We start from the raw sequence: 26832 nt of genomic DNA, 5'->3' as shown, positions 1-26832 counted from the left end.
CTAGAGATGTGTTGCACAGCAATGTGCATGTAGTTAACACTACTGTACTCTATATTTGCAAATAATTTAAGATGGTTAAATTTTGTTAGGTGTTTTTATGCCTCAATTTAAGAAACCAACACCTGTTTGAGTCCCGTTTTCTGAAGTAAGATGCCAAGGATTTTGGGAAAGATTAAATGAATAATAACCAAAGCTATGGTTCTCTGCTTCAGACATAGTAGACATGAAATAAAAATATTTATTTTTTAATAAATAATTGTGATTCCTGCTGTTGCCACCACCAGCGCCATAATCTGTGAGAGGAGGAAGAGAGAACAGAGAGGACAGTGGATCTGCAGTAGGTGCTGTAGAGTTGGGGACCCATGTTGATGACACCTGGTGTAACTGGGGTCGTTGCTCCAGGAATGCTTCAGGCTTTGTTGAGGTCTAGCAATGAAGATCGGGAAGAGGGAGACCAAGACGGTTTAGAAAGGAAAAGACAAGATTATCAATAAAATGCTAATTCAAAAAATATTTATTGAACGCTTGATTTATTATATACTTTTGTGCTGGTGTTTAGCATCCCTTATCTCGTGTTAATTTACAAGACAACCCATGACTTCAGAGCTTCTGTTTTCCTCAAAAATGATGATGTGAGTGAATGGCAGAAGTGGGATTAGACCTGAGGTTTATCTAACCCTTCAATTAGATTGGATGAGAAGAGCAGTGGGAATAAATAAAAGAGTAAATCACATAGGAATTAAAGCTATTTTAAGACATTGATGAATGGAATGGGTTAGTCTTTGCTAATCAGACTAGAGCCCTGTTTCAATAAAGCCCTTCTGTAGAACTAATTAATACCTTAGGCAATAAATGGCAGCTGAATTTTTTTTTCTTCCACTTTTGTTGAGCTATAATTGCCTTACAGCACTGTTGAAGTTTAAGGTGTGCAGCATGGTGATTAGACTTACGTACATCATGAAATGAGGACCACAGTGTTTAGTGAGCATCCATCATCTCGCTTAGACATAACGTGAGGAAGCTGAATTTTATATATTTAACACATTAAATAAGTAGCAGAGATTTTTTTCCCTAAAACTTAATTTTTTCTGTATCTGAAAACACTGGGTGCTGACTTTGAACTAAATGTGGGATTCATTTTAGTATATTGGAATCATTGAATGTTAAAGGCCAAAAGGAACTCAAAAGAAAATTTAAAGGAAACGCTTCATTTACAGTTATGGAAACCGATCCACAGCAGGTGCGTGGCAGTGGTTAGAGCCCAGCTCTCCCACCACCTAGTCCAGTACTCCTTTAGTGCATCACTTACCTTTCTTAGTTCCTCATTGCAGGCTGGACATTGTTTTCATCATTTTGTCTAGAAAAACAATGGACACAACTTACTAAATGTTTTCAGAACACATAGTGTTTATGATAGATGAAATCCCTATGTTTATATTTTGTGACAGATGGTTTCCTGAGACCTTAGCAGTTGGTACTGCTTCATGTAGGCTTTTTTTTTTTTTTTTTTTTTTTTGCATTTGCATTGATGTGGCCAATTACTGCTCTGCCACAGTTGGCTGGACTTTATAACAGAGTCCCTACAAATAGAAGTGGTTAGTGTAGGGGCCGAAGAGGAATGAGTAGACTCTTCAGTTTTCTCTTCTGTAAAATGAAAGGATTATACTAGATTATTTTAAGAATCCTTTTGCCTTTGAAGATTAAGAACTAGTTATCTTAAGAGTCAACATCAAGGAATTAAATCCAGCTTATTTTTGAGAACAAAGATTTGATTTGGAAGAAAGTATTTTATTTTCAGGTTTATTTTTATGTTACAGATTAGAGAAATGACATCTGTCCCTCTAATCACATGAGGGTAGTATGAAAACCAACAAAAAGTATAATCAACAATACACTCTTCTGAGCTTTTTTTTTTTTTTTTTTGCTGCAATTGATTATCTTTTTTTTCATATATCTTTTTTGTTGCATTTAACACATATGGAAAAAGATACACATGTTACATGTATGAATGGAAATTCGGTATCCAACAGTGTGTCTCCAGACATTTTTTTGGTGGGGGGGATTGCCTGTACTTACAGATTTTATAAATATTTTGTTGTTTCTCTGAATTCTTAATTTTTTTCCCTGATATTTGGCAGCTATGAATTAGAAATTCTTATATTTAAGTAAAATTTTGCATTGAAGGAAATAGGAAAAGGAAGACCTAGCTTTCTCGGACAAAACATGATACTTCAAATACTTTTTTCAGTTTAGTAGTTTCCCCACAAATATTAAAATACTCCAATTTTATTTATTTATTTTATAAAGTTTAAAAAATATTTAGATGAGAAAATTTAGCACAGAGAAGAAAAATTAACTTTTTCTGACACCAAATCGAGATTAGAAGTAAAAGGTCCATTGAGGGCAGAAACCATAGCTGCATTCCCCAAGTAGCAGGCCCTTAGGGCTGTAAACACTTGTGCAGTGTGTATTTTGCAAACCATAGGTAAGGAATAAGTTCTCATTCCAGGGTTTAAGAAGTGTTGAATCATGCTTTAGAAGATTTTTGGCAACTAGACATAACTGATACTTCTGAATTAAGATGATTTTTTAGTTCTAATATCCCCTTCTACTTGTATAGAAGTTGGAACAATTTGAGAATGCTTTTACTTTTAAACACCTATTTTTACTTTCTTGTCTCCGTAAAACTGTTCCTTTTAGAGAAGAAAATTACATTTCACCTATGACAAACTAAGAATTAAGGAACCAAATTATCGATAGAAAACTAGAATGCTGATCTTGAAAGTTAACCTTTGATTTATTCCGTTTCATGGTAGGGTGAAACAATGCAAAAAAAAAAAAATACCACGGTAAAGAGAGGATGGTAAACATAGAACATTTAAAAAAAAAAAAAAAGCTGATAAAAGTAGAGGTGATTAACTGTCTTAACCATAACACACTTCTAAATTGTGGGTGTCTTTTTTAATGTTGCCTAAGTTAGAGCACTCATCATTGTGGCTTTAATGATATCGCTCAGGACTAACCCTGAACTTTCAGAGTTTTTAATAATCAGATCTAGTCCTTTTCTAGCTCCTCCCTTTCCCCAACCATTCATTTATTTATGTACATATTTTGTTTGTTCTTTAGATCTTAGTGAAACTCTGCAGTTTTGTTTCTCCGGCCGAGGAGCTGGCTCAAAAAGACGACCTCCAGCTTTTATTCAGTGCAATAACCTCTTGGTGCCCTCCCTATAACCTGCCTTGGAGGAAGAGTGCTGGGGAAGTCCTTATGACCATATCCCGTCATGGTCTCAGTGTCAATGTGGTGAAGTATATTCACGGTGAATATCTCGTAATGTATTCATTTTAGGTGCTCTGAATTTCCTCCACTTTTCTCTCCTCATATGATGGGAAATTTGTTTTTATCTCTCAGTTCTCCAAAGATTCTATTTTAAATTAAAAGTATATTTGCCAGGAGAAAAAAATTTATTTTTTGTTTGTGAGGCATTTCAGGTATAAGAAATTCTCATGTTCCAAATGATGGATATCGACAAGAGTTAAAATAACTGCTTTGTTATGTAAATGATCAATTGTAATATAATGTAAGTTCTATGTCATAGCCTATTCTTCCCTCCTTTTTTGCTGAATAAAAAGAGTTTTTTTGAGAAGCTATAGTTAAAGTCTTTCTGAAGATATTTCATAAGTAGACAATCGGTCAGATGCAGCATAAATAAAATTAGGTAGATTGTTTATCAGCACTGAGGAGAAATTGTCCATTCTGTTTAACTCGTATATAAATATGTGTCAACTATCCCTTAAAGTGTCTAATTAGGAGAAATAGGAGACAGTTGTAGCGTCTCAAATAGTCCATTTACGTATATATATATAGATGTGTATATATATCTATATATATATAGATACAGATATAGATACACATAAACTGAAGAATCTTTCAAAATAATTTTTAGTACAACTATTCACTTACCTGAGGTCAGTGAGTCATTCAATGTTTCTTGCCTCCGTTCTTATGTTAAATCTTGTTAGTTTTTGTTACGTGACACTGGGTTTCTTAAGACAAATAAATTTCATTAAAGGTAAGAGAGGGAATGTCTTCTTTGAAACACCTCCAATCCCAAAAGTCATTATGGGGTATAAATGTGTTTTAAACTAGTAAATATATACTACAAACATAATTTTTAAAATTTTATTTCCTTAAGTATTTCTGTATGTCAGTAGTCTATATTCACTCTAATTTGAACTTTTAACTAATTGGTAGATTTTTCTTCTTAAACTTAGAAGATAGTTTTTTTATTTTTTCCACTCTTTACTATATTGATAAAGATCAAAAATATCATATGGCAGCAAGCAGTCATTTTGTTGAATAGTAAAACATCTAAATATGATGTAAAAACTGTAATAAATGTCAACTAATTTTTAACATTTCCTGTATTACCCTTTGTTTACTACTTAGAGGCAGAGCTTCCTCAATCAATTTGAATCTTACATTTGCTTTTAGAATGTGTAACATTTATCTTACAGTATTTTATAGATACACTAAAATTTAATGTTTCATTAAACACCAGTTAAGAGTGAAGGAAATTTTTTTAAGCAGTTGACAAATTATACATATATATACTTATTCAATTCTTTATTTTTACAGAAAAAGAATGTTTATCTACGTGTGTTCAGAATATGCAGCAATCAGATGACCTGTCTCCCCTAGAAATTGTTGAAATGTTTGCTGGGCTTTCTTGTTTCCTCAAAGATTCCAGTGATGTTTCCCAAACTCTTTTGGATGATTTTCGGATATGGCAAGGATACAGTTTCCTTTGTGATCTCTTGCTTAGGTAAAACCCCATAATTTAAGAATATATTTTAAATTTCTACTCAGTCTTTTCATCAAAGGAAGCAATGTAGTTTGGGGTTATAGGGAAGAAGAAATCAACCAATCACTTATTTAATGTATACTTTATCCTCTTAGCTTTAATCACTTCTTTTTATTCCTGTTCTGTCAAGAGAGTTCAAAGAATGAATTTAGAGTTAATTTGGAAAATGTAGGCTGCAAACGTGGAGTCAGTGGCTGGATGTGAAGAAGAAATCTGTTCTTCTTTAGTAGCTGAGGGAGAAGAATTTGAATGAACTAATTAACATTTTCCTGAAGTGTAAACTCTTCTCGCTTCATTATATTTTTGATTTTCCTTATCAGTAACTCCAGTGTTATTATTAATGTAGTTAATAACAAGAATAATTTTGTAGATTGAATGAGACATTACAAATGTATATGTAAAACAAATGTCACTCTAAAAATGTTTCACTAGCCTTCTTTTTCATCCCAAATGTTCCATGTATATACTGGGAAAATGGCTGGTTACAAGTTTATTAGGAAGAAGATACTCCTGTCTTGCTAGTTGTTCCTGGGCCATTAATTATTTTTAAATCATTTGATCTACTGTAAACCAGCACTATTTTGTAAACTTTTTATTTCTAACACCAGTTTGACCTCATTGCCATTACTTAATACTAGGCAACCCCCAAGAATATAATCTTGCATATATATCCTAATTTCCAAACGAAGACATATGAAAGTTTATGAAATAACTAATTCACATTACTAATTGATGCAGTCCTTTGAGAATTCAAGAGCCTTAAAAATGTTGACACTCTTTGACAAAATAATTTCACTTATGTTTATTGATCCTAAAGACATAATTCTAAGGCACACAAAGTTTTATGCATGTTAGTGCTCCTGAATTCTGGTATCTACTAGCTGTCCCACCTTCCACTCCCCAAATCTACGGTTGGCTCTCTATAGCCATTAAAAGCATATCTATTGCGAGTTTATACTAACACGGAGAGGCATGTGCATAACACTAGTTAATGAAAAAAACAGGTTACAACATTCTGTGTATGGTATGAAAATATTATTAAAACAAAACTTTTTACATTAAAAAAAGACAACTTTAAAGGAATTAAGACTTTTCAAAAATTGTTAGAGACTCTCAGAAGTTTATTTAAATGTACTCTAATGTGAGTATTTGAATTAATTAATGAAATACAGATAAAGTGTTACAAATCTTCCCAAGGAATTCACTTTTTAAAATTAACAGAGAAAAGCAATTATACTCCAGTAAAGATGTTAAAAAAAAAAAATTAACAGAGAAAATTTCTTAGGAAAGAAATGGTTGATAAGGTTTTTGGTTATAAACAGTGAAACTTTTATAACCTTAGAGCCTTAAGGAACTTAAGAGATATTTAATCTAATCCTTTTATATTATAAAAGACTTTCTATACCAAAGATTAGTGATCTACCTAAAATAATACTGTTAGTGGCAAAATCAGCATTTATCAGGTGTCCTGACTATTGGTATAATTTCTTTCAAATGCACCATCATATCTTATAATAAAATTTGTAGATTTATAAAAATAGTATGTTTTCATATAGGAAAAAAATGTAAGAAGAAACTTCTTGTAGTACTCTATACATTTATGTATTGCATATAAAATTGAAATTTTCTTTCTGTATTAAATTTGAAAATACAACACAAGAGAAAACATATTTGCTAAATCATACTTTTCCTAGATTGGAACAAGCAAAAGAGGCAGAATCCAAAGATGCCTTGAAAGATCTGGTTAATCTGATAACTTCCCTAACAACATATGGTGTCAGTGAACTAAAACCAGCTGGTATTACCACGGGGGCACCTTTTTTATTGCCTGGATTTGCAGTACCTCAGCCTGCAGGCAAAGGTGAGTCTTTTTTTTTTCCCCCCCATTCTGAGCCACTCAAAAGAAATAGAGAAAGAATGAATTAGTCAGATTTTGATTGCTCTTTATTTATGTTATTTATAGAAAGGTAATATGCTGTTTTTCATTAAAGTTGGTGCTTTCTATGGTATAATTTCTTGAGTGACAGTCTTTAGCAGATCAAATACTTGAAAATAATATGAAAATATTTTAAAAAGCAGTAAGATTTATATTTTAGTATTTCATTTTAATATTCAAACAGTTTAATAATCCAAACATGCCTCTGTCGAATGTTGACACTCCACACATTTCCAGTTTATGTGGATGGAACTTGATTCACACTCTGATCTCTATACCTATCTCTATGTAAGAGGTATATAGAAAACACAGGTGTACGTGCTTATATTTTATTTAAGCAAACCTAGGTACAGAGAAATTACAGTACATATTTTCGGGTCAGAGAATAAATTTTATAGATCAGATTTCCTAACTTTGGTTCTTCATCTAGTGATCTTTTACTAAGAAAATTTATTGTATCATTAATAACATTTAATTGTGTAAGAGTGCAAGCTAGTTTTATTGTTTATTTTCATTTTTTAAATGCATAATAACCATTCTGAAAGAATCTGAGCCCACAAGCCTCTAATAGTTCCTTTCACATTATTGTTACATACTAAGTATTCAATACAATTATGATATTTGCATGTAAAATTTAACTAGCCAAAAAATATCAGTATGTCTGGTTATTTAAATTTCACAGTACATTATCTATGTATTTTATGACATAGAAGCTAGCAGTTATAAATTTTTAAGTCAGTGAGAATAAATAGATATACTAGAATATCCTAAATTTAATTTACTGGAGAAAATTATATTGTAAAGTCACAACTTAGATTGAAGTTGTCAAACTTACTTCCATAAGATGTACCCTCAGTGTATAGGTTATACAGAACTTTTTAAATAAGCAAAATCTAGGAATATCTACTGAGCAGTTCAAGGCTTCATTTTATTTAATATTAAGGAACAGTATTAAATTAACTCTTTTAATTCGTAGACTCTAGATTGAGTATTCTACAAGTAACTCTTTCTATGAGTTCAAACTAAAAATAGCTCGGCAATATACATCCTATTTTAGATTTCATTGTTTCATTTGGTTACTCAATCTGCTTGTAACACTGACGTAATATTTAGTTACAGTAGTATAATTTTGTAATTACACTACTATAATGAGATAATTAATGCATCTAAATTAACCTTCCTCATATGTCTGCCAGATTTTGTCTCATCCATAACAGGGATGATACGTACATAACCTAGCACCTCTGGGGGTTATTTTGAGAATTCAGTGACATGTTTATGAAAACAAGGTTAGCTAGAAAGGACGTTGCCCTAAGAGTCAGAATTCAGGTAACCATGAGTGACCTAACCTTTCTAGATATCAATTTCTTCTTCAGAAACATTGATGTAATATTCTATAAAATGAATGGGTCAAGCTAGATCATTTTGAGTTTCATTTACAACTTAAAATTATCTCTTTCCCATGACCTACTTTGTAGAGTTATTATACAGGCTAAAGTAGATAGTTTTATTCCACATAAAGGGAATATGGAATATGTTTTATTTTTTGTCAGCAGTATTGAGGTATAATTTGTATATATTAAAATGTATCCATTTTAAGTGTTGAGTTTGATGAGTTTAGGTAAATACATGTGGTTGTGCTGTCACCACCATAATCATGATATGGAATATTCCCATCCTTCTAAAAGTTTCCTTGTTCCTTTTTGTATTCAGTGCCCCCCTCATTATCCCCTTGCCCTGGTAACCACTGATCTGCTTTGGTTTTGCCCTTTCTAGAATTTCATAAACTAGACTCATAAATTATGTAGTTTCTTGTATCTGGCTTTGTTCATTTTCAACATTTATCCATGTTATTGCATATATCTGAAGTTCCTTTTTAATGCTAGGTAGTATTTCATTGTTTAGATATCCTGCAATTTGTTTATCCATTCAACAGTTGATGGTGTTTATTTAACTGTCATGAATAAATGTACCAGAAACTTTCGTATAAAACAAGTCTTTGTGTGGACATATGTTTTCATTTCTTTGGGGTGATACCAAGCAGTGGAATTACTGATTCATATGGTAGATGTATGTTTAACTTTATGAGAAACTGCCAAACTATTTTCTAAAGTGGCTGTCCCATTTTGCATTCACATTAGCTATGTATGAAAGTTTGCTTTACATCCTCAGAAACACTTGGTGTTATTAGTCTTAATTTTAGATATTCAAGTATGTAATAGTATCTTTTTTTTTTTATATAATTTGCCTTTTTCTAAAATATTTCAAGCATCTTTTCGTGTTCTTATTTGCTGTCTGTGTCTCTACTTTGGTTCAGATCTCTGTGTCTAATGTTTGATAGGATTGTTTGTTTTATTGGAATTTTAAGAGTTCTTCAGATATTCTGGATAAGTCCTTTATAAGATACATACATTTTGTAAGTATGTTCTCTTAGTCTTGATGTGCCTTTTCTTGGTAGTATCTTTGAAGATCACAAGTTTTTAATTTTGATGAAGTCCAATTTATCACTTTTAAAATACTTTGTGGGTTTTGCCTCATACTGAAGAAATCTTAACCCAAATTCACTGAGATCTCCTGATTTCTTCTAGGAGTTTCATATTTTAAGTCTTACACTAAGGTCTATGATACCTTTGTGGGTTTTGCCTCATACTGAAGAAATCTTAACCCAAATTCACTGAGATCTCCTGATTTCTTCTAGGAGTTTCATATTTTAACTCTTACACTAAGGTCTATGATACCTTTCAAGTTAGTTTTTGTATATGGTAGGAAGTAAGGTTTGTTTGTTTGTTTTCCCGATACGGCTAATGCACACGTGCTAGGACTCTTTATTGAAAAAGATTATATAGCGATACATCTGGAACTCTTTCTCAGTTCTGCTCCATTAATGTGTCTGTCCTTAAGCCAATACTATTTGGTCTTGATTGCTATGTCTTTAAAGTCTTGAAATAGAGTCATTTAAGTTGTCCAATTTTGTTCTTCCTTTTCAAAATTATTTTGACTATTCTAGATCCTTTGAACTTCCATATGAATTTAATAATTTGTCAATTATTGAAAACAAAAAAAAAAGCCTGCTGAGATATTCATTGGGAGTACATTGAATCTGTAGATCAGTTTGGAGAGACTTGACAGCTTAACAGTATTGAGTCCTTCAATTCATGAGCATACAACTATCCCTTATTTGGGTTCTAGTATTTTCTCTCAGCAATGTTTTATAGTGTCCATTGTATAGAACTTTCAATTCTTTTGTTAAATTTATTCTTAAATATTTTATTCTTTTTGATACTGTTGTGAATAAAATTGTTTTTGTAATTTCATTTTGGATTGCTTGTTGTAGTTTATAGAAGAGATAATGGACTGTTGCACAGGAATGGAGATGAGGAAATACAGCTGTGATGAGGCCATGTTTATTTAACATTGATAGAATGAGGCAGTGATAGTCCTTTACAGATTTTAACTCTTTGGTCTGTACTATTTATAAGTTGGAGCTGTGTATATTCTGATATATTTGACACTATCATACTTTTTGTCAGTTATTTCTTAGGGGTACTTTGGGGAATATTTTCTTTGACTTCACTGGTTTCCCTTTCATTATCTATGAAAAGAAAATTCCTGTTACCAAGGAATTTTTACCCATTCATTGATAATTACACTTAAAAGAGAAAACATGAATATATCTGCCTTATATTGCTCTATACATAGATACAGTTTACCTACCTTATTTTTATTTTTACTGCTGATTTTAGGTCAAGTGAAACAGTATAGAAATATAAAATTTAAAAGAAAAAGTAGACTGAGTTATTAGTGAAGCTGGTAAATGTATCTGTGTGTGTATGTTAAAGCTTGAAAATGACTCCTGTTTCTATGTTATATAGCAAAAGCTTTTTATAAAACTTTGTATCCTCACCAGCAGATAGATTTTTCTAAAGAAGGAAATTAAAGAAAAATGTAGCAGTCCTTCTGTTTAATAACAACTCCATGGTGGTTTTTTACCTTAACTATGCTAGAAACATCTTTGCAAGGTTGTACTCTGTAATTCATAGCTCTCCATAGCTTCCAAGTTTGTTCCCTAAACACAGCGAGTGCTTTTAATACATGTTTAATAGAGAATATATCTCTTCATAAAAAAAGACCATACCTGTCTTTTTCAGAACTCTTCTGTGGCTTCACCTTTACAAACATTGTCTTGTAACACATTAATTCTCATAACATATTAACCAATATAAAAGGATAATGTATTTTTTCCTTTCTCGTATTTTTGTTCACGCTAGTAACCAAAGTGCCTTGCATTGTTCATCATGGGTTTACTTTTGAGAGCTTTTTATCTATTCTGGTTCACTTTGTATTGGATGCGAATGTGGCCAGGGCTGATGTTCAGCTGGCTTGCGGGAGTATATATAACCCTGAAGATTGTCTATAGCCAGCTGTCATTCTGATTGGTCACTCACATGTGTAATTCATTCGTTACTTTCTGTCTCATACTTCCTAAACATTTATTAATTTCCTCCCTTCTGGTAACAGCCCTACTGCCACTAGTCTAGTTGAGGCTGTGCAGATCACTCACCTGGATTACCGTAGGTGTCTTTGTAACTGTTCACCTTTCTATTCGTCTCTTCTCCTCAGAGCCATCCTCTGCAGTGTTGTATGAAATCTAACTCTGGTGACTTGGAATCTGAAAAACAATATTCAGTGTCTGTTTACTGAATGAACGCTTGCATTTCTTTATTTAGACCTTTATTCTTACTTCATTTTACATTTTGCTTATGCTTGTGTCATATAGGCTCTTTTTTCAAGCGTTCACTTTTACATTAGATTCTGAAAATAGGAAAGCTCTATTCTTTGTTGTATATACACTTACTCTTCTAAACCTTAGAATAATTAGTTTCTTTTGTTTCTGCTTATATAGACTTCAGAGTAATGAGATGGTGATTGTCATCTGTTAGAATGATTTCCTTACTTTACTCTTATTTTAGTTATTTGTGTGCTAAACAGATCTTAGTCAGTTAATGCAAATTTTGAAACTTATACAGGATACATCTGTTTAGTTAAAATATTAGAACATTTATGTGTCAATATTTAGGGGATATTCCAGTCTCATATAGAGCAATCTTTTAATTATCTTTTAGATTTAATTATGTTCCCTTCCCAATTAAATATTGTAGGAATTTAATGGCTATGACAGTCCTGAATAATTACTCCTGATACCATCAACACTTCAAATGTGTATGCCACTAATTTTGGAGTTAGAGTTCTGACATTCCTTTAGATCGTTTTTCCTGATAGAAAGCCAAATTATTAGATTCTGTTTAGTTTCATTGTATATAAGGTGTACTAAATTTGGAAACAATATTACAAAATCTGTTTCTGGATTAGTCACAGGAATGATTGAATTTTACATGTTAGTATAAGACTGATTGGTTATTCCGTTGGTTAAAATGCTCTGCTCTTGAAGCTGGTCTTGGAGACCAGTTAGTCTTGATGTTCCTTGGTCATTTACTCTGATCAACCTACTTTAACTCCTTACTAATGGCCCCTAGATGAATTGGATAGCAAGGGGGATTAAGGAGTAAGTAATGAATCAGAGCAGATTCATTACTGTAAGTAAAAAGAAATTACAAAGAGCCAAAATTCCTCTGACCACTGCATTTCTACTGTTATCTTTATATGCAAGGATTACCACATTTTACATTTGACTTTTAATTGTGTGTATTTTTGCTCATTGTGTTCAGTTCAGCTCTTTGGGGTTGGTGGTTAATATGCCTTATCTTTTGTCAGTGACATCACTTAAAACCAGATCATGAAAATTAAACTCGGAAAAATCTAAATTTTCCCACATTACCCTAAGTTCAGCTCTTTCTAACTCCTTTCTTTATGGTAAGAATTGATATTGTCATATAGCCCAAAGATGCAAAATATTGATTAGAGTTATTCTTTAACCTTATTAGTCACACGTAGTCAGACTTGTACATTTGTATGTTCATCAGTCTATCAAAGCTTGGTTTTTGACTACCTGCAGGTAATAAAAAGTAAAGATGTACTCAAAAAGAGCAAGCATCACATTAATAAGGAACTGGAAGTAAGGATTTGACATTTGGCACACATGGAATAAGTTTGTATGTTATAAACAAACAGAAAGTTAAAGTCACATATAGACTGAAGAGTTTTTAAAAATCTTTGCATTTTTCAGATAATGTCCAAACCAGAATTTCTGAGCAGTCTTTCTAACCCATTTTATATTTTTCCTCGTTCTGTGTTTATCCTCTTTCTAAAATGCAGCTGATTCTGTAAGGCTCTGTGTTAACTGTTTGGTCACTCTTGCAAATGCTCTATATTCCTAATGGTTGTGAACCTGGGGACAGTTTTTATAGACAAACGCTTGTTTTCATTTGCCTCACATATTTCCTATGTTAATTTCTTTATAATGATTGTCACTAATTTGCCTCACAAGAGCTATTATATACAGATTTTTGTTTTTTCCAGTTGGTGTGTTTGAAAATCAGATATTTATAAATATAGCTAGTAGCTGGCCATAAATTGCTTTAACAAATGTGTATGTAAACAAATTGCACTTCCAGCTTGAAAACAAAATAAATTTCCGAATTAAAATTTCATGAAAGTTCTAATGTTATAATTAAAAATGTAAAACTGGAACTTAGAGAATTTTTTTCCCCTCCTGTTTTCCTGCTGCCATTTTTGCTGTTCTCATGCCTGTTACCTCTTCAGCCTGAAAGCCTTTTCACATTGAGAGGTAACTGTTCTTATAGTCAAGGTCAATCTTACAGATAATAAAAATGACACTCCTGCACATTTCCAAACTCTGAAGCCTAGACCTGTATAATTTGCTTTATTTTTTCTGAAACAGTCTGATGTTTCAATATATACTATTCTGGAATCAGAATATTCATAATGCTGCATTAAAAGCTTAATTAGTGTTATTTTTAATTAAATGACTGAACCTGTTGAAGACAAAGAAGACCTTTTGTGAAAACAGGATGTATTCTTAGTAAATAGTTGATAGATGTTACAATTCATAATCTGTTTAAATAGACTTGTTTTGGGACTTCCCTGGTGGCACAGTGGTTAAGAATCTGCCTGCCAGGGAGATCAGCTTGGTGCTTTGTGACCACCCAGAGCGGTGGTATAGGGAGGGTGGGAGGGAGAGAGATGCAAGAGGGAAGAGATATGGGGACATATGTATATGTATAACTGATTCACATTGTTATAAAGCAGAAACTAACACACCATTGTAAAGCTATTATACTCCAATAAAGATGTTAAAAAAATTAAATTAAATTAAAAAAAAGATATTATTTTGCTTACCAAAAAAAAAAAAGAAGAAAAAAAAAAAGAATCTGCCTGCCAATGCAGGGGACAGGGGTTCAAGCCCTGGTCCAGGAAGATCCCACATGCCACAGAGCAACTAAGCCCATGCGCCACAACTACTGAGCCTGTGCTCTAGAGCCCGCGAGCCACAACTGCTGAGCCCGTGTGCCACAACTACTGAAGCCCACGCGCCTAGAGCCCGTGCTCTGCAACAAGAGGAGCCACCGCAGTGAGAAGCCAGCACACCGCAACGAAGAGTAGCCCCCACTTGCCGCAACTAGAGAAAGCCTGCGTGTAGCAACAAAGACCCAATGCAGCCAAAAATAAATAAATAAAAATAAATAAATTTATTAAATTCCATATTTTAAAAATAAATAAATAAATAGACTTGTTTGCCACGATGAAAATATCACATAGCACTGACTTTTGTGTTCTTGTTTTCTATTTTAGGTCACAGTGTGAGAAACATCCAGGCCTTTGCAGTTCTTCAGAATGCATTTTTAAAAGCAAAAACCAACTTCCTTGCCCACATCATTCTTGATGCCATCACAAATATTTACATGGCTGACAATGCCAATTATTTCATCCTAGAGTCACAGCACACACTGTCACAGTTTGCAGAAAAGATTTCTAAACTCCCAGAAGTACAAAACAAATACTTCGAGATGCTGGAGTTTGTCGTTTTTAGCTTAAATTATATCCCTTGTAAAGAACTTATTAGTGTTAGCATCCTCTTAAAATCTAGCTCTTCTTACCACTGTAGCATTATTGCAATGAAAACACTTCTTAAGTTTACACGACACGACTACATATTTAAAGACGTGTTCAGGGAGGTGGGCCTTCTGGAGGTCATGGTAAACCTTTTGCACAAATATGCTGCCCTCCTGAAGGATCCAACTCAGGCACTAAATGAACAAGGTAAAGCATTTTCCATAATTTTATTTTTATTTGACAAAGGGGTTTGAGCAGGGTGTTTTGTTCATGTTTTGCCTGTCATTTTTTTATTGATTTGAATTACTTAGTAATGTGAATTATTATGAGATCCTTGTGAATGTTTCCCACAGGTTAACTTGTTCATTCAACCTCTATTAGGGAATTGGGGAAAGGCAGGGGGTTGGGGGGGACAGAAATATGTTGTGGTGGAAGAGAATTTAAGGTAAAAACTGAGGAAAACATTTATGATCCACGTGACCAATGTCTACTACTTTGTTTCTAAGAGGGAATAAAAAAAGCTTCTAGAAATAGTTGGGATGTTTAGGTGCCTTGAAATGTTTTTATTAATTATAGAGAGCAAATAAATATATCTTTTTAGTGATATTATGTATACACATATGTATTATCATTAGGTACCTTAAATTTGATGTTTTTCGTCCTTTCTGATAAATCTGTTTAAAGCATAGTAGTATCTGGCAGTTAGTATTAAACGTGTTGAATGAATTAATGCAAGTTGAATAGACAGCGCTATTCATAAACTTTTCATTCTCTTTGGTGCATTAAAATCTAGCATTCTTCTGTTGACCTCCTTGATTAGGAAAGCACCTGTGAGAAGGATACATTTTACTTTGATTGGCATTTTCCTTTTTAATATTTGTTAGGTAGCTCTAGCTTTCTAGCCACACCAAAATGAAATCTACAAACATTGATTTTGACTTCACTTTTGGTAGCTGGTAGACATGTGTATCATTTTTAAATGCTGTATTATGTAAGTTGTGTTGATGGTAAAAGTGATAGGAATTATTTTTTAAATTATTTAAAAAATCCTAAATCCAGAAAAAAATAAGCTTATAACGTCTGTGATTTGGACCTTTAATTCTTTTTTCCTAGGGGACTCAAGAAATAATAGTTCATTTGAAGACCAAAAACACCTGGCTTTGTTGGTCATGGAGACCTTGACAGTGCTTCTTCAAGGATCAAACACAAATGCAGGTAATTAGAAAATTTTCTAACAAATGCTTTGGGTGGATATTACCTCTGGTTTGTCTTCTGTAATGATTCTTGCTTCTGAAATGCTCCTGTCACTTAGAGGAAAAACTATTGATTCAGTGATGGCACCATCATATCTCTAGAAATGCAATACTTTTGATCTTCCCAAGTTTATGAATGACAAAATATATAACATTATTATTACTTCAAAATATATTCTTATATTTTATTGTATGCCTTGTGTTTGAAGTATTCTTTTTCTGTTTTTTTACTTATATAGTGCAGACTCTTCATCAAATAACTTTGCTTATTTAAATATTTTCCAAAACATGGTGATTCTCTTAATTATTTAGTAATTCAAGTCAGAGTATTATAATGTTACAACCTTAGGGAAATACTGAAAAGAGTAAAACTTGCCTCTCCCAGGTAAAAATGGATTCAGTAAATTTTTTGTTTATCTTTAATCTCAACTTTTCTTCAATCTTTTTCTACCTGTCATTAATAAACGGTCCAACTGTATTTATAAAATATCACACTTGCTTTTGAAAAAGATTACTTAAAATTTTAGCCAATGTCAAAAACCTTCCAGGCACCAATGTCAATACAGCTTGAAAGCAATAAGTGATGAGGAGGTGAGTTCGCATGAGTAGGCTGAGCCCAGATCATATAGAGCTTTTTTAGGCCATGCTGAGGAACTTGAATTGTATTTTAAGTGTTATGGCAAGCTAGGAATGAATGAGTTAATGAACAAATAAATGAACTAGCAAACACACAAATGCATGCCTATTTGCCTGAATGCGGAGGAGCCCAATATGCAACATATTTAAAATATATCGTGTGTCCTAGACACCATGCTAGGCGTTCAAAATGCAGAGATAATTCTTGGACTTACCTGGTGGTACAGTGGTTAAGAATCCGCCTGCCAATGCAGGGGACACGGGTTCGATCCCTGGTCCGGGAAGATCCCACATGCCACGGAGCAACTAAGCCCGCGCGCCACAACTACTGAGCCTGTGCTCTAGAGCCTGTGCACTGCAACTACTGAGCCCACACACCACAACTACTGAAGCCTGTGCGCTCTAGGGCCTGCGTTCTGCAACTACTGAGCCCACGTGCTGCAACTACTGAAGCCCACGCACCTAGAGCCCATGCTCCGCAGCAAGAGAAGCCACCGCAATGAGAAGCCCACGCACCGCAACGAAGAGTAGCCCCCATTCGCCACAACTAGAGAAAGCCCGCGCGCAGCAACGAAGACCCATCGCAGCCCAAAAAAAAAGGATACTTCTTGCCCCAAAGGAATTACAACCTGATGAAGAAAGATGTAAACACGTAATTGTATAAGTAATTATTTAAGTACAGTTTTGGTAAATGCCAGTACAGAGTTGAATGAATTTAGAAGGTAATATAAACAATAAGTATGATAAAATTTAATGGGTATGATACTAACATTTTGTCTGTGGTATCATAATCTCCTTATTTCCACTAACTAAGTTTAGTTAGCTGAAATAGTCAGAAATGTAATGAGGATGTACTAACAATTTATTTGGCAAATTAGCTTTTTATGACATGATCTAGAGTTACACAGGAAGAGACTGAACAATTCCGCTGAAGAGTTGACCCTATAAGACCAAATGTCACTTAATCCATCTCCCAGCGTGCCAGACATTTTCACAAAGTTCTTTTCTTATTGACTGTCTTTTCCTTGTTAAGAAAGATGTTACTAGCTATGTGATCTCAAGCACTTAAAATAGTATTTCACTCATAGTAAGTATTCAAAAAGTTATTAGCCATTATGATTGTCTAATGGGCACTACCTGACAACCAGGAAGTAAGTAAACCTGGCCTTCCATGTGCTAAATCTCAGGCACATGACTTAGACTCACTTCAAGGTTATAGAATTCTTATGAAGTTAGCAAATAGAAAGTCACTAAATAGAGAGAGCAGTGGCCACTTCCACAAAATATACTTGACATTTATTCCTTCAGGAAACATTTTTTGAAACACAGGCCAGAAGGAAATCAAATTCTAATGGGGGACCAAATATATAAGCAAATAATACTAAGACTGTTTGATACAAACTATTACAATAGTGGCATATACAAGGTACTCTGAAAGCATAAAGATAGAACAGTTACTTTGGAGGAAATACTAATTGATGATTTAGATCACTTGGTCCATTTTTTTTTATATACTCAAAAGATGGTATTTGACATAAGAATAGTATCATTCATGGTCAAAAGCACAGGCTATAGAACGCGCCTATATAGGCATAAATCCTGCTGGCTGCTTGCTAGCTGTATGGCGGACCTTGGCCACTCAACTTCTTGAGAAGTTACTCAACTTCTGCGTGTCTCATATGTTCATCTGTGTAGTAGGGGGTGAGGATTAAATAAATCAATCTACATAAAGCCTTTGGGACAGTGCAGTGCCTAATGCTTTCTGTTATAACGTTTGTCTTCTTTTTGTTTGTGTGCTCTACTAACTAAAAAAGTTTGGTTCCTTGTAATTTTTCTCATTGCAGAATAACTTATTCCATTGTTTTCTTGCTATCGTTTTAGAAGCCTTGTTCAGTTTAAACCTCATTTATTTGGGATATTGTTCATCTAAAAGCCTTTTACTAAACTGATTTCAAGTATTGTTCAGTAAAGCCTCTACATAAAAATATTGGCCTCTTTGGTATCTACCCATGAAATTTACGAATAGTCTAGATTTGGAGAAGCTGGACATGTTGACCATATCAGGACATGCTTTTTTTCTTTTTTCCTTTTCTTTTTTTTTTTTTTCCAAATTTATTTATTTTATTTATTTTATTTTTGGCTGCGTTGGATCTTCGTTGCTGTGCTCTGGCTTTTCTCTGGTTGCCGTGAGCGGGGGCTACTCTTCGTTGAGGTGTGTGGGCTTCTCTTGTTGGAGAGCACAGGCTCTAGGCACATGGGCTTCAGTAGCTGTGGCGCGTGGGCTTAGTTGCAGATTCTTAACCACTGCACTACCAGGGAAGCCCCAGGGCATTCTTGCATAAAGGAAATCTACAGAAAATTTGTATCTGCCTTTGCTGACAACCCACAGTTTTGTATTGTATTATAATTGTTAATTTAAAAGGAGATTTTTCTATTGTAATTTAAAAAGTGAAATAGCTGGGTGGGTTTTATGTGCATTCTTCTGAGTTACTCTTTCTACAAAAAGATCAGGTTTTAATTCATTCGGCTTAGAATGTTTTAAGTTAGCCCATATTGTTCTTTTTTCTCCTTCCTCCAAGGAATTTTTCGAGAATTTGGAGGCGCAAGATGTGCGCATAATATAGTAAGGTACCCACAATGTCGGCAGCATGCCCTGATGATGATCCAGCAGTTGGTGCTTTCTCCAAATGGGGATGATGACATGGGCACGCTCCTGGGGTTGATGCACTCAGCCCCACCAACAGAACTGCAGCTGAAGACTGACATCCTAAGAGTAAGTTTGATAAGTGTGTTGGTATGATTTTTACTACTAAAATCTGTGGCTGTTTTTAAATGACTTAAAACTATTATGAACTATTCTTGCAATTTTTCTTCAAGTCTAAAATTATGTCAAAATAATAACTGAAGAAAAGCCAGTGTCTCTAACCTGGCCTCCAAGGGCCCTGGGGACGACAGCTCTCTTTTCCCTCTGACTTCCTCTCCTGGGACCCTCACCCTGTTCCTGCCACAGACATGACAGGAAGTATAGCTTCCTTCTAGAATCATGTATTTCTTTTATTAAACTTTTGCTTTATTCAGTTAATTTCTCATCAATAATGAGAAATTTGTGTGTTTTTCTTTATGCTGTTGTATGTTTCATCCTGTTTTGAGTATAATGACAATTTTTTTTTTTTTGGCCTGGCTGCATGGCTTGTGGGATCTTAGTTCCCCAACCAGGGATTGAACCCAGGCCCTGGCAGTGAAAGCACGGAGTCCTAACCACTGGACCGCCAGGGAATTCCCATAATGACAATTTTGAGTGTGCATTTTAACTTAAAAGCAAGAATGAATCGGACCACAATTCATCTCTTAGACAAGGAAGATATCTACATGCATATCAATATAGAGGAACATTTGTATATTTGAGGGGATTGTTGGGGTAAAAACAAGTGCCTTCAAAAGTCGTTAAGGTTGCCAACTTTTTAAACATACATTTTCCTCCGTTCTTGGTACCTTTGTAATTGGATTTGTAAAATATTGGTAGATAAAGCCAACAAGAGGCAATTAACTGACCTGTAATTTTAAAACAGTGTTGTTCTGGTAAATGGTGATAACTGACTCTGAGACAGGAGGAAGACAGGAGGGGGTCCTGATATTGCTGCATTTACTGATTTCCATGGTGTCAGTACTCCCACTGTGACCTGTTTCAGGCAATTAATGTGTTACTGAATGTGGCTTGGGAAGAGGTGTACAGTAGCACCCCATTGTATAATATCTCAAGGGCACAAATAATCATAAAATATAGAAAATAACTAAGAAGTACAGAGTTTTGAGTATTTACTACTTTTGTTTTTAAAATAATTAATTTAGTTTTAAATTTATAGAACTTAATTTTTAATTATGGTTATGTTTTTAACAACTGGTATGCAGAATTCCAAAAATAAAACTGTTGGCTCTCATTACCGGTATGAGCTGGCTCCAGCATTCCACTGCTTTGAGGGCATGAAGTAGTGTTGGAAGGCAGCGAGGAGGATTTGGGATTCCAGTTTCAGTTTCCATTTTTGCTTCATTCAGAATTGCTTCTCACTGTCTCCATTCAGTTGAGACAACCACAGACCTATGTAGTTTAATTTGTAATATGTAGTATTTTATAATTCTGCCAGTGTACAAATTTGAATTGTAAGCATTAGATTTATGCAAATGGAGTTAATATGTAGCTGATGATTTTGTCTAATTAACCACCTAGCATCTACATCTCCTTGTAACTTTGGAATTTGCTACATTATCATTAATTATTGATTTAAACAGGATATTAAGTTATTCATGGTATTTGAAATTTTCAGATACTGAGATTATGCTGTGATAATGTCACAGTGCCAACAGAGTAACCAGTTTTGAGGCAGTAGGAGGTGAACTTATCCAGAAGCACACAACATAGAGTACTTTTAGACTAAGGATTAATAAGCACTGTTTTTCTGACCCCTATCATAATTCTGACCAGTGATATGATTTTGTACATATTACTTTGACTCTTAACTCGTGCTTCCTCATATATAAAATAATACATGTCCAGTTTTTCCCCAGTGTGTTTTTGAAGATGATGATGGTTATGGGTTTTTATGCCAGGCACTTTGCTAAGGGTTTTACATGTATTTCCTGTAAAGTAAGTTCTTATTATTGTCTAGATTTTACGTAAGATGAAACTCTGGCACAGAAAGGTTAAGTAACTGACCATAGTGAAATGCTTTTTAATGTTGGGGTCAAAATTTCCACCCAAGCGTTCTAACTCTAGCCCTTGCATTTAACCTTCAGGCTAGGTTCTAAGATGCTTAAAAATAACAAAAAGTTATGAAGTCTTGTTGTAAATAGGAGTTGATATTACAAGTACAGTTTATTAAATTTGAGAAGATACGGAAACAAAATGGAAACTTACTGCTTGCAGAATAATGGAAGGAATACACTGTATTTCTAAATTTTATTTACATATACAGATTGTACGTTTTCTGTCTTTTAAAATAATAAGGTATAGGTATGTACAGTGGAATCTCATAATTTCTAAAGTATCAATAGTATATTTGAAAAAGGTAATTATATATATTAATATTTAGCTTTTCCCTTTTGCAAATACTATTAGAAATATATGAGATATTTTAATAAAATGACCTTTTCAAATGTAATGACTGGGACGATTATAAATTGTGTCTTGAGCAAAATTAGGTTCTCATGGTGTTTCAGTTGCTGAAACAGGGAAAAGGAGCCTGTGTATCTGCAAACAGATTTCGAATTGCTCTTTGGGGCAGTATACCTTCATGGTTAATTGAATGAGTAGGGGAATCAGACTGCCTGGGTTTAAATCCTATCTTTGCCATTGTATAAGCCTTTGGCAAATTATTTAACCGTGTGGGGTCTCAATTTTTCATTTCTAAAGTGTGGATAATAATAGTGTCCAATGCATAGGATTATTGAGAGAATTAAATAAGCTAATGTAATAAAGCAATTAAAGAAGTACCTAATACACAGTAAGTGCCCCATAAAATGTTAAGTAATTTTATAATGTGTTATTTTTAATAATAAACTATGTTAAAAGTATGACAGTTCAGAAAATAACTGATAGTTATAAAAGATTGTTTTACCTGTTTGGCCTTAACAGCTATTCTGGGAAAGAGCATGCTTTCAGCCCTCAGGCCGCAGTTCACTTTGCAAGAGAGAATGTCTAATAACTCCTCTGAAGTGACTGCTCTTTCCAAAGCATCGGGATATGGTCATTTTATATGAATCGGAATACTTCAGCTCTTGGCGTCCCTGATCATCTCTCTAATCCTTTCTAGAATAAATCATTTTGTATACACACAGTCGTAAGTTTTCATGATCGTGTAAAATTATACTCAAATATGTATTTTACTTATTTAATAAAATTACTTTGTAAAAATCACTGAATTCATTGATGTCATTATTCATCAAATACATAGGAAAAGCTTTTCGGCCAGGATTTGGATATATCCATTATTCTGTCAAAAGCAATATGCGATAGTGTTTTCTAAAATGATCTTCTGCTTTTAATATGGCACTTTTTAATTAGCAAAATATTTGGCATGCTTCATAAGACTGCTTATTCGGTAAATGACAAAAATACTCATATCAGATGTTCACAGAATGGCATTCCCCTTTGACATTCATGTACGGTTATTTTTCTTTAATTTGAATTATAAGTTTGTTTTTGTTTGTGTTGTTTCTTTGTCCCCTGTAGGCCCTCCTGTCAGTCCTTCGAGAAAGCCATCGTTCAAGAACAGTTTTTAGGAAAGTTGGAGGATTTGTGTACATTACGTCCTTGCTTGTTGCTATGGAAAGATCTTTGAGCTCACCACCCAAGAATGGCTGGGAGAAAGTGAACCAGAATCAAGTGTTTGAACTTCTCCACACTGTATTCTGCACATTGACTGCAGCAATGCGCTACGAGCCGGCCAACTCTCATTTCTTCAAAACAGAGATTCAGTATGAGAAGTTGGCAGATGCCGTTCGATTTCTTGGCTGTTTCTCAGACCTAAGAAAAATAAGCCCCATGAATGTCTTCCCCTCAAATACACAGCCATTTCAAAGACTTTTAGAGGAAGACGTAATCTTGATGGATTCAGTGTCACCCACTCTACGGCACTGCAGTAAACTCTTTATTTATCTCTACAAAGTAGCCACAGATTCTTTTGACAGGTATGGCTCTGCTCTGTGCTCTGAATTAAAGGGTATACTATGTATGACTTCAACATTAAGGCTTAAATTATAATTTAACCTGAAAGAAAATGAAAACAAATGAATCTTCTCTCTCATTTACTTACCACTTTATTTGTGAATATTACTATTGCTCTGATGTTAAGCTTTTCAGCATGGACATCTGTGTATTATTTGTAAAACCAGGTTAGAGTTAGGCTCTCAATGCACTTAGTGGAACAGTTTCAATGAAGTTTACTTTTTTTTTTTCCCCCCATGTTGGGTCTCAGTTGCTACGCGTGGGCTTTCTCTGGTTGCGGCGAGCGGGGGCTACTCTTCGTTGTGGTGCATGGGCTTCTCATTGTGGTGGCTTCTCATCTTGTGAAGCACCGGCTGTAGGCACACGGGCTTCAGTAGTTGCAGCACGCAGGCTCAGTAGTTGCGGCGCGTGGGCTCTAGGGTGCGTGGGCTTCGTAGTTGTGGCGCGTGGGCTCTAGAGCACAGGCTCACTAGTTGTAGCGCATGGGCTTAGTTGTTCCACAGCATATGGGATCTTCCCAGACCAGGGATCAAACCCATGTCCCCTGCATTGGCAGGCAGATTCTTAACCACTGCGCCACCAGGGAAGTCCCTGAAGTTTACTTTTCATGGTGGTGTTTCCTATGTTTTCTTTTTCCTCTTTATTCTCAAGAACATTAGGTACATCCAGACTTATTGATATTAGTTATCAATAGAACATAGTTATGATTACATGTATTTTCAGACAGATGATATAGTCTCAACATTCATAATCATTCCTAACATTTTATAATCCTCAAAAAATGATTTATCTCCCTGGGAGACATTGATAGTTCAAGAGTCCATCAGATTAATTTACTCATTCCTTCATTAAACAAGTACTTAACAAACACCTATCGCATGCCAAGTCATCGTGCTAGGCGTTGAGGGTGCAACTCAGCACAAGGCTACTTTGGTTATATCCATCCTTTACCTTAAATACAAACACATAAATAAACCATAACATATCGTGATAAAATCTATGATGTGGAAAATCCAGGGTTCTGAGATCGTAAGTCTGCTTTACCTAAATCACTTATTTTCAGTTCTTAAAGTGTGTTTTCAATTAAGCTCTCACTTTGAAAATAATGTGAGAGTGATCATGCTGATCGTGCTGCTAATTTGCCCCAAGCATTATCACTTTTAGCCATTACCATAGTTTTACTTCATAAAACAAGTGAATTGTTTCTATAATGGCCCCATAAATAAAGCAAGTAACTCTATCGGGTAGAGCTAAAAGCTTTTATATCCTTAACTGTAAAATTATCTACTTTGAAATACCTACTGAGATGTTTCCTGTTTCTTAATATTTCTTTGGCCTTAGTATTTAGATAGAAAACACAGGTAATGTAAAAAAGGTTTTCAAATTTTCCCTGCCTTGAAAATAAAAATGCATATATATCCTTAACTTATAGAAACCATGGTAGAGTGTAGTGTTGAGGGAATAAGATGTTTTTTAAAATTAAAATTTGTGTATTTAGATTCAGCCTCTTTTCCCTTGTTTTCTAACTTATCCTGGTTAGTGTACCTTATTTTTAGTTTGCTTCCTCAAAAAACAAGGCCTATAGCACTCTGTTTAACAAATATGTTACGTGTTAACATGAATGAATAAGCATCTGCCCTAAGCATGCTTTTCTGTTTCCCTCAGTGCATGTGTTGTAGTCTTGTTCCTTGTTCCCGCTGAGTAGGGAGGACGTTCCCTATTAAACTTTTACTGGTATTTCTTGTGAAACTAACCGACTGCCAACCCGGTGTCCTGTTCTGACCTTTCTAAACCGCCCTGTTTTGTCGTCTGTAGTCGTGCAGAGCAGATCCCTCCTTGCCTGACAAGTGAGTCTTCTCTCCCCTCTCCTTGGGGTACACCAGCTTTGTCCAGGAAAAGGTACTGATCTAATAACCGAAGTCAGTCTTTACTTGTATGGGTTTTTTTCTTCTGTGCTCAATTATATGTTAATGTGGATTTTGTGCTTTGTAACTTTAATTATTTTCTTTCTATTTGATATCTTTGCTTTTGTTTTCAAAACTGTCAGCTTCTGCTGAGTATATTTATGAGAGTAAAATGTGTTGATGCTATGAAGATATGAAGGACATGTAGAATTTTGTCATCCAACCCTATTATTTGGACTAAAATATGCATTTTAGAGCCAGCATGTATTTTATTAAAATTAATTTAGAAATGAGGATGTAATGCCTCTACTCTTTAACTAGAATACTTTTCTCCTTTTTCTTTTCACTTTAAATGTGCTTGGGATCATTCTTTGGTTTTTAGTATTACTTCAAAATGAACATCCCAGCACTGGCTGAGGAAATGTGTATTTTCTCAATCGGGTTCAACCAGTTGAAGTGTGATGCTGTTATGAAGACTCAGCAGGCTAACCTTTGAAAAAGCGAATAAAAAAAATCTCCCCTAGCTCCTGTTTTCATCAGTTGTGTGTAAATCTCTTTCTAAACTGATGTAGTCTACCTCATATATAAAGCTTATGACTATAAAGAACCAGCAGTTGATTGACAAGAGTACAATTAAGATCCATTTGAGATTCCATTTGTGACCTGTACTTAAAAGGATCATAGTCTGTGCACTTGGCACCAAATACTCTTCCTGCCCCTGTTTTCCTCATAAGCAAGTGCAAGTCCTTAAGTCTTGTATTAATTCTCTTCCACTGTGGCTTTTTAAAAATGAATCCTGAGGTTCTGCTATGTTGTTATTTAATTTTATTTCTGTTGTTCAGATTTTGAAACTTGAACACAGTTGTGGTTAAATTAGTACTAAATTTGAAGTATTTGTTATAAATTTGGTATTTCAATATATTTTAAGAGTAATATTCATTAGGTATATAGGCTTATATTTTCCTTTTTCTTTTAAATTTACACTGGGGCTTACAGCTCATTTTCTTCTAGTAAATCATGGCATAGTTAACTGAATTTAGTATTGTTCAATGTATTTGTATTTAAAAACTACTATTTCTTTTTTGTTTTTGTAAGAGCAGTTCTTGATTCAAGATATTATGAAATCAATTTGAGTTGACCTAGTGTATCTTTCTGTTGCTAAAATGAGTAAGGTAAAAGGTATACTTTGTGTTGGAAGATTCATGTGTGCTTACTATCCCAGAGAACTACTGGATGTTAGAAAAATAGTTTCAATTACTAAATAATTTTAATCATTAAAAAAAAATCGTATTTATGATTCTATCATACATGGTAAAGGCTCAGAAATTGCTGTGTTTTAAATTCATTAAGTATTAACCAAAAATTACAGAACACTTTCAATAGGGATTCACAGATTAAGGGGACAAATATTTAAAAATCTATCGGAACCTACTATTTATTTAAATAGTAGTTTGACAGAGGGAAAACAGCATTTTATTCCATATCAT

General features: G+C 34.1%; 1 protein-coding gene across 9 annotated transcripts in view; it reads left to right on the top strand.

The window, feature by feature from the left end:
- Positions 1–26832, top strand: part of WDFY3 (WD repeat and FYVE domain containing 3) — a 273492-nt gene that overhangs the window by 126976 nt on the left and 119684 nt on the right. For 8 of the 9 annotated variants that reach the window (XM_061192466.1, XM_061192461.1, XM_061192465.1 and 5 more), the window contains exons 7-14: positions 3127–3319; positions 4639–4825; positions 6559–6725; positions 14571–15038; positions 15945–16046; positions 19300–19493; positions 22947–23404; positions 25257–25340. In XM_061192466.1, coding sequence (XP_061048449.1) covers positions 3127–3319; positions 4639–4825; positions 6559–6725; positions 14571–15038; positions 15945–16046; positions 19300–19493; positions 22947–23404; positions 25257–25340 — 1853 coding nt within the window. The remainder of the gene's footprint in view (positions 1–3126; positions 3320–4638; positions 4826–6558; positions 6726–14570; positions 15039–15944; positions 16047–19299; positions 19494–22946; positions 23405–25256; positions 25341–26832) is intronic. The other variant, XM_061192464.1, reaches the window with a different exon arrangement.

Source organism: Eubalaena glacialis, chromosome 5 (genome assembly GCF_028564815.1).
Source record: "Eubalaena glacialis isolate mEubGla1 chromosome 5, mEubGla1.1.hap2.+ XY, whole genome shotgun sequence".
NCBI classification, from domain to species: domain Eukaryota; kingdom Metazoa; phylum Chordata; class Mammalia; order Artiodactyla; family Balaenidae; genus Eubalaena; species Eubalaena glacialis.
This window is presented reverse-complemented; position numbering and strand designations above follow the sequence as displayed.